Source organism: Mercenaria mercenaria, chromosome 6 (assembly GCF_021730395.1).
Source record: "Mercenaria mercenaria strain notata chromosome 6, MADL_Memer_1, whole genome shotgun sequence".
NCBI lineage: Eukaryota > Metazoa > Mollusca > Bivalvia > Venerida > Veneridae > Mercenaria > Mercenaria mercenaria.
In genome coordinates this window covers 75,830,952-75,844,760 of record NC_069366.1, presented here as the reverse complement: position 1 = coordinate 75,844,760, position 13,809 = coordinate 75,830,952, and the positions used below count along the sequence as shown (strand labels likewise).

Below are 13,809 nucleotides of genomic sequence, written 5' to 3'. Positions count from 1 at the left end.
GAGAAAATTAAATTGCATGGATAAGGGCGGAATTTTTATATAACCTACGTCATTATCTATTGTGCACAACGTGACGCGTCGATTACAGATTAATGCTACATAAACTTTCTATGCACAATCATGGCTGAATTACCAACTCCAATAAGGGAACCGGAGATAGAATATACACAGGTTAGTGACTGTTTGTTTTATAAAGATAAAGTTTTGACTTTTGAAAGAAGATGGATAATGTCTGATGTATTTGCTCAATACATAAGCCTATGTTATTGTATTTTCTAAATATCTATCCAGGCTTCTTCCGATATATCATTACACACAGACCAAAGAATATTCTTTCCACCTATAAACTAGAGAATAGCAAAGTAACGAAAATATTTCTTACATACATTTTTTTTCACACATAGACAGTTCTTCATACCGTGTTATCAAAATAAACGTGGTATTTATGGCCAAATGAGAGGTTCAAGTATAGAGCCATTATCTATCAAATGTTTATTCATTTCAGACAGCCGAGTCGTTGCTCCGTTTCAATTGTTGATATTCAGTTGAATATACTTTATCTAGGTTTTGTATAAAGACATTAAAATTATGTTAAAGATTAGTTATACTAACGAAATATTGAACGACATAATCGTTACTGGTCGTTTCTTGTCAAATCACGTCAACCTTCAAACGCTTAGACGCTTATCAAATAAGTATAAAGAAAGCGTCGATAGTTGTGAAATCATATTATTGTAACATGATTTCGGATGCTCTTGTTTGAATTTGAATTTCATATCTGTTTTACTTTATAAAACTTTGGTGATACGCCATTTCTTACTGTCTGCTTGAAAATAAATTCATTTCTCAAGTCAATATGGAGCTCGCCCGCTTAGCTCAGTAGATAGAGCATTGGTCTACGGATCGCGGTGTCGTAAGTTCGATCCTCGGGCGGGGCTATGTTCTCCGTGACGATTTGATAAAAGACATTGTGTCTGAAATCATTCGTCCTCCACCTCTGATTTATGTGGGGAAGTTGGCAGTTACTTGCGGAGAACAGCTTTGTACTGATACAGAATCCAGGAACACTGGTTAGGTTCACTGCCCGCCGTTACATGACTGAAATACTGTTGACAAAATGACGTTAAACCCAACACAAACAAACAAACAAACAAGTCAATATGTACGTGTGTCGTCATTTTAATGAATAATAACAGGAACGTGACTTGAATTGCAGGTCTCTTTTTTAAATGTGAGGTCGCATTATTTAATTGTATATTTTCCTTTCAAAACTTTTAGATGTTTTGAAAAATAAACAATCATAGTCATTAATTGGATTCTTTCTTTTAATCGGACCTGTTACCCCTTTTTATTGTAACTGACATATCAACATGTTTGAATAAACCTTGATCATATCTTTCTTCCTACATGCAATATGCACTTACTTTTTGATTTATCTAGCTTAAGATAAAAATTTAATAACAGTTTACAGATTAACAGTATTTATGTAAACTAGACTAAAATCAAGAACATATAATCTGTTTTATAAAGGTACATCTTTCCATTTAAAAGTTAAATGTGACAAAATTTTCAACATTTACTTTTTGCTTTAAAGTTGCACAAAAGACATATAATATAAACATTTTGCGTACCAATAATCAACGTATGAATAAGTTACTTATGGAATAGAAGAATATGGTTAAAATAGTTTTGCATTTTCTTTGTGTTACATCCAGATATTCATCAACAATGAATGGGTAGATTCTGTCAGTGGGAAGACCTTCCCAACATTAAATCCAACTAATGGAAAGAAAATATGTGATGTTCAAGAAGGAGATAAGGTAAATTCTCATCTACATAAGCTCATATAAGGTCAACGCAGTGCATACAAATAATTTAACTCTATCCATTAGCGATCTACACGCCTTAAAACTGGGACGCACAGTTAAAATATAGGCGGCTGATAAACATAACTTCTATTGTAAATTGTAGTAAGCAAACTTTATCCGAACGTGAATATTCTTTTTTTTTTTTGTAGCGTAGTAAAGGTATAAAACGTAGATGTTGATTTTTTAGAAATGATATACCTTTGCAGGCAGACATAGATAAAGCAGTTGAAGCCGCAAAGAAAGCATTCGAATTTGGTTCACCATGGCAAAAGATGGACGCCAGCAAAAGAGGTGCCCTGTTGCACAAGTTTGCTGATCTCATTGAGAGGGACAGAGTGTATATTGCTGTAAGTCAGTTCGGTATCGTTACATTGCGACAAGAAAGTCATGATACTGTCAAATATAATTTAAGCAATGTAATATTGATTGCTTTAGATTATACTGGATATAAAAGGCAAAGAAGCATTTATCATATTTAATAATAATTATAATATGCAAATAACAAACTAGTGATACAAAATGTCAGAAAGTCTGAAAAATGAGGGATTGGAAGAGTAGCCAAACTGGAAATCCATGTGTACATATTTATGTAATGTATGAATCTTAAATAAAATTAAGATCATTGAGCAATAAGTCTTTTTTTATCTTCCTTGATTTGTGAAATCCTTATAATTTAAGGTTTATTTGCTGACAAATGTCAACTGAGGCTCAAATGGCATATCTTTATATAAAAATGGTTCGATCTGCTTGTCAGTTAAACAGAAGTTGTAAATTTCGCGACAAATACCTGGACTGGCCCCATGTTCACAAAACATTTTCAGTCTCAGCTGAGTTTGATAATGAAACTTTATTTGTCATTTATATCTAAATTGCATGTTTAAAACTAAATTTTAACTTAATAACTATATTCAGGTGACTACTCAGTATTAAAGGCCAGTCTCAATTGAAATTTAATCTTAAAGTTTTAGCAAAAATGATATAAAATTTCAAACTCAAACACTTCTAAGACCGTAAAAAGTTTTGCGAACACGAAGTCTGGTTAGAGAACACCAAGACGTCAAATCTGACGTCAAATTGCCGAATTTCATAACGCCATGGTTACTAATATTCGGATGAATAAAGTTCGTCATATTTTTATAACAGTATTTCAATAAGCATGATGGAATGATAATAGTTATTGCCTTCTTGACATGTATTGTCTGATATACAACCCTTCTTCGCATTTTTTCATTTTGGTTTTACGGCGCAACAGCTTGTTACAGGTAAAACATTTGCACCAGCTGGAATCACAGAGATTAAACAAAACCAATCGTTCAGACCCTATTTGTCACTTCTTATGATCATGCAATGGTGCGGCAGAGTTTCCAATTCTTTTCATGCACAAGTTGTCGTCCCAGAACTCCAAGACATGCTTTGTCGTCCAGTGAATTCGTGCAACGCCTCTAAAGTCAAAACAGTGATAAATCAAACGACAAGCAACGTGAATGCCTTGGTTATTTAATAAACATAACTTTGAACACACTATTTGTTTTATATGTAATGAAACTATCGCATGTTCTAATTTATTTAGAGTCTTGAAACGCTAGACAATGGCAAGGCGTTTAAAGATTCCTACGGTGGGGATCTGCCGAGGGTGGTGAATATATTTAGACACTTTGCCGGTTGGACGGACAAAATACAAGGAAATACCATACCTATAGGTCTGTTTATATACTTGTGTAGCCAATGGTAGGAATGTATGCATGATTTTGGGCTGATTTAAACTATTTTTGAAATTGAACTCACAAATGATCACAGTTAAAATGTGTCCAGAGTCAAGCGCGTTGGTATTCCAAAATTGCAGTTCCATGATGTATCCCATATCGTTTCCATTTTGATCAGAAACAGAGAATATTAAACGCAATAAGATATCACACAAAACGCCCAGATCAGCATCCACTCTAACTTTCTTCCCAGTAGCTACCATTTTTGTCCTGTTTTAGTTGCCTGGGACTTCCATAGTCTCGTTCAAAGCGTACATTTAAAGCAATAGTCAAGTCTACCTATTTGGGTGATACAGAAACACTGAATTGATGATGATAGAAGCTTTTGTATACAATTTGTTATATAAAGACTATGTTTTGAATGGAAATTTTTTATTAAGGTATTAAGTACAACTTTTTGCTTTGGTATTTTAATTTGATTTGAACAAAAATGAAGCTATGTAGATGCATTCCAGAGGCATTACATGTGGTTATGCAGTGTTTTAATATTTCAGATGGGACGTTCTTTTGTTACACGAGACATGAACCTGTCGGTGTTTGTGGACAGATTATACCAGTAAGTATTAGCAGTCGTTTAAGGTAAATACATGAATTTTAGTTCAAATAGACATATGCTTAATTTGAAGTATTTTCAAAGAAAACGATCGTGTTATAAAAACAAATATTTGTTTGTCAATGAAAGTCGTTCAATAACAGGCTACTTAATGTCAGGACAAGTGGTGGATAAAAAAATTGTAAAAATTGGTTTATATCATTTGATAGCAATTGTTTTGTGATCTTTACTTTCTGTTAATTAAAAGATGCTTATTTTTTGTCCGAAATTGTATTTTATTCATAGTGGCTATAAAACGTTCTTAATTTCGTGTATTTCCTTAAGACGAAAGTGATAATTACTGTAAGTAGTTCACGAAGTCAGAAAGTTAATTATATTTCCTGTGTGTTTAATATAGTTTCAGAATATCGATGTCAATGCATTTCATTTCTTTCAGTGGAACTTTCCGCTCGCCCTGTTTGCGTTGAAGGTCGCCCCTGCCCTTGCTTGTGGAAATACAGTAGTTATTAAACCCGCGGAACAGACACCATTGACCGCCCTTTACGCAGCTCAGCTGATAAAAGAGGTAGGCTTCATTTAGTACAATTTTAGTTGATATACAGTGCCACTACTTTACATCATTTTCTTTACAAATTTTATGCAATACATTTAACGATCTGAGTAGACCTACATCTCTTTCTGAAAAAAAATGCGCCAGATCGTTTGCAAGCGGTAATTTTCCTACTATATTGGTAAAAAGTTTAATACCATGTAGTATTTTCAAGATGTTGTTATGATAACAAGCAAAGCTGGGTTTTATGAATAAGATACAAAACGGTCATTGAAATCTTCTTTTTGTATTTGGTGAAACAAAAAATTGTTTCCTTAAAAGAGATTATATCGAGATAATTTGAGACACAACACAAGTTTAGTGTTTAGCTCTTTTACTATTGGACAGCATGCAGGACTCGTTGATCCTTGCTTACGGGACATGTGGTATGTTGCATAATTTGCGGTTTTATAACACTTGGATTAATCTGATTTGGTAATTTTCTGTTTTCTTTTTGTAACTGTTACTAAGATATATGTTATGGATTTCCTGGCAGGATCAATTTTTAGATACTAGTAGACTGTCCTGTAACCTCTTGTCAGAATAATTTGTATGTTTGATATATTGATAACGTAACACATTAAGCACAGATAGTGCTTGACTCCCTTTCCATGCTATCATTGCTATAATTATTGTTGAATTGCTGTTAATAATAGAATTTGGCTCATTTGTGGCTCATTTGGGTTCATTATGTTGATGGCTGGATCCCAGCATCACATATTCTGTCATATACAAAAGTTAAAGGGAACCAGATATTTGATAGAGCAAGTACTCGTTGTAAAACGCTATGTTTAAATTTGGACCAATCAGAAACAAATTCTAATAAAAATAGCACGTCTGCTGAGGTATAAATAGGTAGATGGAAGACAGAGAGGGCATTCTGTATCCAGCGATTAAAGAAGACACATTTAGGATTCAACTAATAATTTATCCCAGTACCTTGAGAAGGAGGTTACTGCAACTACCCTGTCAGGGCGGATAAAATTTTAAAAAGAAAACGTTTGAAGTTCATAGACTAAAGAAGAGTTGTAGAATTTCAACAAGGTTTCGAGCTATGGGGCCAGCGCATAGGTGTTTTACCTTAAGGGTAGTTGAATGCTATAGACGATAGCAAATATAGGCTGAGCATCGGAATGCTGAGACAGAGACCCAGCGTTTGGTAATCTACTGAGATAGTAGGAGAGTTCCAGCTTATAAATGGTGCAGCATTATTGGCGAAGTACAGCCAAGGCATCAGGGATATACCTATATGGTACTTGAATGTTACATATGATAGCATATAGGCGCTGAGCATTCCAGGAGTCAGGTCATTCATATAGAGTTGTAACTTCTATGCGATAGGACTCGTATGTTGTTGATTCAAAGCATTGATGGGAACTTCAACAAAAAGACCAGTCAAGTATAGAGTCTCCAGCCTATAGGAGTTTGAGCTAATTATTATTAATTAAAAATTGTTAGTTTGAAACATTTAGTGATTTGCCTGATCCCTGAAATTATCTAGCTCATAACTGCAATCATTTACGAATCATTGGTACACGAATCATTTAGGCAAGGTAGCCAGAGGAAAAGTCTATATATATAAGATATTTGGTCTCACCAGCTATACGTTTTAACAAAGGACATTCTATTTCGTTTGTCAGCTAGTCTAAGACATAGTCACCTTAGGGATAGGACCCATTTCATTGTTCAAGATACTAAAGGCGTAGACACTCTCCTGGATCATATAACTCGTATCCTGACACCTCTAACTACGGTAGGGATTAACGGTGAGGTTTTGTGTGCCATTAAATGGTTTAATGTCCAAAATACTGTACTCAAAACACGCCGCTTAGAGTACATGTTGCCTGTATTTCCCAATGTCAATGGCCTGTTAGTTTCCATCCATGTGAAATACGTCATAATGTTTAATTATTAAAACGATTATCTGTTCGTTTAGGCTGGATTCCCTCCAGGCGTTGTCAATGTTGTTGCGGGATATGGTCCTACGGCCGGCGCTGCCATTTCTGAACACCCAGATGTCAATAAAATTTCCTTTACTGGATCAACAGACGTATGTAGAACCCTTGTGCTCAAATAGTTAAAACAAATGGAATCTGACACTTGGTGAAAAGCAAGAGATTTGTTTTAGACTTTTCGTGAAATAGTATAGACACGGATGCAGACAAACATTCAAAATCGGAAATGTTTATATAAGTGATCTTTTCTATCATTTCTACACGCTAAAATTCTTAAATAACTTGTGGTCTACTAGTGTTACTTTTGAACTTCTATATCAAATACATGTAGTCAACTAAATCAAATTTTACTGAAATAGATGACCTATGTTCTATGTATGCGTCAATTTCTTTGTAAGTCTTTACATATGCGTATTCCAATAACTTTTTCAATGTTGTATAAAAGGTTGGCCAAACAATAATGGCAGCTGCAGCTAAATCCAACCTAAAACGAGTTACCCTAGAACTTGGAGGAAAAAGCCCATTGGTTGTTTGGAAAGACGCAAACTGTAAGAATCTTCACACTTATTTGGCTAACTTTCATTGCACGTCTACAGTAGAATAAAAACTGTATGTTGCTGCAAACCAATGACCACGTCTCCTTTATTATCAAAGGTTTCATATGACTCCTCTGTATGTTACAAAATTGTAAGATCACGAATTTCAATACAGAATATTTTAAGTTGTACAAGAAATGCGATAAAGCAGAAAATGACCCCTTGTTTGAATTTCAATCATAATAAACATTTTATCTAACTTTGACTATGTGTGTTGTTTGGCTGCTTGTTTTTCATATCGCTAGTGTCATCTACGTCATTTACGTATTTTAATATATGCACATCATTTTTTTTTCAGTGGATACTGTAGTTGAATGGGCACAACAGGCTATTTTCTTCAACTGTGGCCAAGTATGCACAGCTGGATCTAGGACATACGTACATGAAGATATTTATGATGAATTTGTTAAAAAGGCGACAGCTCGTGCAAAAGCTAAAACTATTGGAGATCCCTTTGACACTAAAAGTGAATACGGACCACAGGTAAACACTAATTCATCTAACAATATCATGAAGTTGGGTATTTTACTTCCTCGGACATAATGTCTTAATTTTTTTTCACATATGATTTTTTCTTAATTTACTAGCACATCGGTTTCAAAAAGAACTTTTAACAGACTCCCTGTATGTATCCCTGGTTTTCTGGAGAATAGTACAAAATTTGTGTTAATATTACTACTAAAATAGATAATAGGTAAGGGTAGATTGTTTAGAAGCACAGAGCACCAAAAACACAGCCTCAGAGCCACGCATTTGCAAAGTAGGCCCACAACAAAAAAAAGCTGTAATGGAAAAATATTACAGACGGGTTGCTTCAAAAATCTAACAATTACATATTAATTTATGCCAAATATAGATAGATTGGAGGAAGTGGTAAGGGGTAAAATGGGGGGGGGGGGGGGGGGGGGGGGGAAGGAAGTTGAAGGGGAAAGTAGAACAATGATGAATATACAAAGGGAATGCTACAACGTAAACCACAATAGCGCAGACACTCATGTACCAAAAATAAACACACAACCACACCCAACAAAATAACATAGAAAAACAAATAAGTAAGATACAAGAACACAGTAGGGCACTGCTTTAGACTCACTAGCACACAAACGTACCTATATAAGCAGGAAAAACAATCGTGTACGGCCTTAGGATTCCGGCAGCCAAAATAAAGGGGAGCCACGAAAACTAATTAAGAGTAAATGGGGAGGGGATGCCAAAAAGGAGCGCAAATGTAAGTGGAAAGGAGGTGGCAATAGGGGGAGTGAGGAGGAGGGAAAACGCTTACAACAAACAAACAAAAACATACGCAACAGACAATACAAGAGAGGCAGAAAACCAGTTGAAAATAGGGGCACCGCCTTGGAACGTTCAATAACCTATATAAAGGAAACTGGGGGTTTAAACGCGTTTAGGGCATGCCAACCTCACACTTACCCTATTCTCAACAAGTTAGAAACGACAATGTTAATAAAATACCAACAACAAACAAGACTATATACGCAACACAAAATACGAGATGGACAATCAATAAAATGCCAACAATAAACAAAGAGTTCGTATGACATTTGTATGATTTGAATACAGTCTAACTGTGACCATATTCATATATTTTCTGTTTTTGGGCACATTATTATCCTGCTATTGTATAATGAATGACTCTTAATACAGTTTTGTTTACATTTAAAACTTCTCTTTAACTAATCGGGGTTCGGTTCCAGGTAAGTGAGGAACAATTCAACAAGGTTCTTGAACTCATAGAGAGTGGTAAACAAGAAGGAGCTAATTTGGAATGTGGCGGCCAAAGACATGGTACAGAAGGGTATTTCATACAGCCAACTGTATTTTCTAATGTCACAGAAAAGATGAGGATCGGAAGAGAGGAGGTTTGTCTAATAATACGTATTACGGACTAGGCGTAACCAGAAAGAAAGGCTGTCAACACACTTTAAGCAATTGCACATTTAATTAAAATTTACAAAGTGAAATATTAAAGCAGAATGAATACCTGAAACAAAGTCCTGATATATTAAATAGATCTTCACTGATCTGGTTATGCAGGTTTAGTAAAATTACACAAAGATTAACCCTCACTAAACACCATGAATGAGCAGTAATATCCAAAATCACTGTCGAAGTATTTCCCACAATTTAGTCACTGAATGAATTAACTGAATTTAAACTTCTGGTAATAATACTGTTACGGAAAGTGTTACAGTTTACTGTCATTTAACGGTTACCAGTAGAAATTGCTTTATATTTTAGACAGATAGGTACTAAAAGGAAGGAGGGAAACAATTTGCTTATTAAAGCAACTAAAGGGTGTGTAGTAAATTCGTTCCTATTCTTTTTTGTTACCCTAATAAACTGTATAGTGTGGAATGGATTTTGTTGCACGTCTTGCATTGTTACTGTAAAACCTGTTTAGTATACAAGAATGTCATCAAATGCAATTTGGCATGTAGACCGTAAGCTAGATTTTAGATTTAAAAAGTGTGCCAAGTTTTGATAATGCCATTTCGGATAAAATCAAGGTGTTGAATATTTTACAGGCTAGCTTTCCATTTCGTAATTAATATTGATTGATTGTTTTCACTTTCTGCTGAACATACCTATAAGCTACTTTAGCCAGAACCATGAATTTATTTAAGTGACCGGTACATGTAAACTGTATAATTAAGTGAATGGGGGCAGTGAAAATATGCCTTTTCGCAATTGAGTGATTTCAATATGTTTTATAGACAAAGAATTCAGCTTGTCCGGAAATTATACTACTTTTATTCAATTTTCTAAAACTGATAAGCGTTCTTGTTTGAATGTTTAAATTACAGCGGTACTTGCCTCCTCATTTAAAAATGAAGCCTAAGGTGAAAATAGGAACGAAGTTTTTACACACCCTTTACACCATCAAATCAGTAACATTTTGAAGAAACTGAATCATAAGCAAATATATTACAAACCAGAGTTCTATCGTATTTACTTAAAATGATGTTGCATGTCTCATCACTGCATTCATTTGAACGGAGAACTTTTTAAACAATATCGAAAATAATATATTTATGGGGCGTTGCCCAGCAGTTTTGTAGAAATATTTTCTCTTAAGCTATACGTAAGGCTTGGGCTTTAACAATGACCCAGACAATGATATGTGACTATATGCGTTTTCAAAGAAATACGAGAAAGTATGATATAATACACAATCATTAAGCTTCTGTTTCTTTACAGATATTTGGTCCAGTTCAGTCGATAATCAAATTCAAAGATATGGAGGAGATTGTAGCACGTGCAAACGACACAAAATATGGACTTGCAGCTGCGATATTTACCGAGAACATTGACACTGCCCTAACATTTACCAGCAGGGTCAAGGCCGGAACAGTGTGGTATGTTATCAGTTTCCATCTCAGAATTTACAGTCATAGAACAAAGAAATCATTGAACTTGACAATTATGATTGCGGAAGTAGAAGAATGGGAATACTAAGCTGACAAAAGGAAAACTTGTATAAAACTGAATTTTCATATTTGATAACACCATAACTTTACGTCCAAAAAGTCATTCTTTGGCAAACCGGGGGATTACTGCAACATGAAAAATGTCTAAATATTATACAAACTATAAATGAAAGCACAGTGATTCATTTCTATTTGTTTAACATTCATTTGTTTTTCAGGGTTAATTGCTACTTCAAGTCTTCACCAGCTGCTCCATTTGGAGGATTTAAGATGTCCGGTATCGGACGTGAATTGTGAGATTTTAGTGTTATCTTTTTATATGCTTTTAATCCTGAAATGACATCTATAACAATATTACGTTTTCGGGAGAGTAAGTAAACTTTTAAAGTGTATACAAGTACTCTACCAGCGCAAGTCAAGATTCATCGAGAGCAATTTAAATCAGGGCAGCTAAAAAATGAAATTAATGAAAATCGTCTGGTCTTTACTTTCAGGTTTGCAAATCGATATTTTTGTATTTTGGTTATTCGTTTGTTGGCAGTTATGACATGTTGTAAAAGATTAGAAAAACTCAATATAAAAAAAAAATTGTATTATTTCAGAATGTTATGATTTAATCATACCGTACATCGCGCTTCTTGTGTATATGTATATATTTTTAATGTGACTGTTTTCAAGATAACGTTGTTTAAGGTACGCGCAACACACTAAACCTGCCGTTTAGAATAATCATATAATTATTATATTTATTTTCTTTTCCAGTGGGGAATATGGACTGCAGGCGTATACAGAAGTGAAAAATGTGAGTATCCAGTTCAAACGAAATTTCGTGTTGTACTCCTTTACAAATCCATTTAACAAGGTTATAATATGGCACTGAGGGACATTTGTGTTGTTTTGTTAATATATAATGCAATTATGGCCAATGGCCAGAAACACAGACAGGCACTCTACTCGTGAAGAGCTGTCTGACATGAGAATATCAAAACTTACTATTGTCTACAAGCATCTGCCTTGTGAAAAATAAAATACTAAAGAAATCTGTAATTCGTTTCTGGGTGATCCCAAATTTATGCTGACATCTAATTTACAGGATATGTAACATGTTGGTTCTCGTAAAGGGGTCGGAATTATCATATAGAAAATGGCATAACCTTGCACAGCAATTGTTATAAAATTGTTGTTTCAAAAATATAGGTATTTCCTTCAATTATGAGAAAATAATATGTTTTCATCAAATTTTTAACATATAGGTCCATATTCGGAAAAAAAATCAAACAAGTTGAACACCAAGTCAAAACAAAAAGAGTTGTTTTACATGAAAATTGATCAGCATATAAAACACGTATATTACTCTACCAAAGGATCGTCAATTAACTGATAAATACATTGACTTCCAGAAAAGGACTGTATAAAAGGGATCACTTTTTGGGAAGGTTCAGCACCTTTAAAAATCACCATATAAAAAGAACTGTTAAACATCTTCGTTTTAATGCATTTGCAATAATGTCGACGTGCTAAAATATCAAATAACTAGGTTTAACGCAGTTTTCAGGAAAATGTTTATTTTTATTTCTTTACAAATGACATTTATTTCTTGAGAATATTTTAAGTATCCAGTCATATGGGACAGTACGGTAAAACATATATTGTTCAGGTAAATTGTCAACACAAATATCGATTACTGAGGGTTTTTTAATATCATATAGACAATTATGCATGTCTTAAAATCTTGTGGCATACAGTGATCGAAGGGTTCATCTGTCTTTGGTCTGTCAGTCTGTCTGAGATATAACTATACTAAACAAAAAAATTATTCGGTCAGTTTCAATTGGCAAATATTAATTCCATATTATGAACTTGTCATATGTTTTTGTTATTTTGATTTTTTTATTGCTGTGTTTTTCTTTGGAACTGTAAAATAATCACTAGCAAGTTAAACTTTAATGATCTGTAAGAGCTATTTCTCTTTGATTGTAATAAAACTCTAAAATAGTCCATAAAACCATATGACTGATGTAATTGTAAAATATTGCCTTCCTATATACATTTCGGTTTCGCGTAGGGACTTAAGGTTCATTTCAGGTTTGTACAGACACTGTAACACAAGCAGTTGAAAGAAGTTAGTTTATAAATTAATGCGTCGCCATGTTCGCCGCTACTTTTGAGTTTGCCCAATTTACTTCTATTTTTTATTTTACTCTTTACATATGAAACTATCTTAATATCTAAAATTCGTTTGTATGACTTGCAAGGTTCCGGGAAAACAGTCCACATCTGTAACTCTTATGATTTTGTTTTAGGTTGTCATGAAGACACCGGTGAAACTGTGAAGTCTTTGTTACTCAAGTTCAGATTGAACTAGACATCGAATATAAAAGGAAGTTGAACATTTATGGAGACTTCAGTCTTTACTATGTAACATTATACAAAAAGAGAAATATTTATGCTATCAATATATGAAAGCAATGTCATTGAATTTCATACAATACAAGAGTAAATCCTTTGGACATTACCTATATGTATAAATACTGGAGGAATCAAGCTAAAACACTAATTACTAAAAGAAAGCAGAATTCATTTTCAGATGTCATGAGTGCTTTGATATATCCTAGATTTTAAACTTTTTTCATTGTAGTTCATAGTGGATTAATTTGTTCATATTCATGTCTTTCACTTCACTGTTTGTTACATAATAATGACAGAATTTTTACATTTTAGATTATTATGTTTGAGTAACATGTTACTCTGGCTTTAGCCAAATATATTATCCTCTTTAAATAAAATAATAATAATTATTATTATTATTATTATTATTATTATTATATACGTGACAGCTTAAAATGTAATGTCGCGAAGTTCAAAACGTCAGTGACAATTTTCAAATATCTTTTGTATGGTATATAATATTCAGTTCAGCGCTTACGTAGCTGTTGCATTAAATTATATGTTTATATACCTTATGCTTTCCCGCCGTAGTAAAACTAGCATTACATGGTAAAGGAAATAACAGATCGCATTGAATAGATCATGATG

At 33.8% G+C, this 13,809-nt stretch overlaps 1 protein-coding gene across 1 annotated transcript; it reads left to right on the top strand.

The window, feature by feature from the left end:
- LOC123548490 (aldehyde dehydrogenase 1A1-like) lies at positions 1-13,574 on the top strand. The gene is made up of 14 exons (XM_045335786.2): positions 1-171; positions 1,716-1,820; positions 2,075-2,215; positions 3,439-3,568; positions 4,126-4,187; positions 4,621-4,749; positions 6,710-6,823; positions 7,174-7,276; positions 7,623-7,807; positions 9,040-9,204; positions 10,544-10,701; positions 10,992-11,066; positions 11,536-11,575; positions 13,077-13,574. The coding sequence occupies exons 1-14, from the start codon at positions 121-123 to the stop codon at positions 13,104-13,106; spliced, it is 1,488 nt and encodes a 495-aa protein (XP_045191721.2). The 5' UTR covers positions 1-120; the 3' UTR covers positions 13,107-13,574.
- Positions 13,575-13,809: the final 235 nt, after the last annotated feature.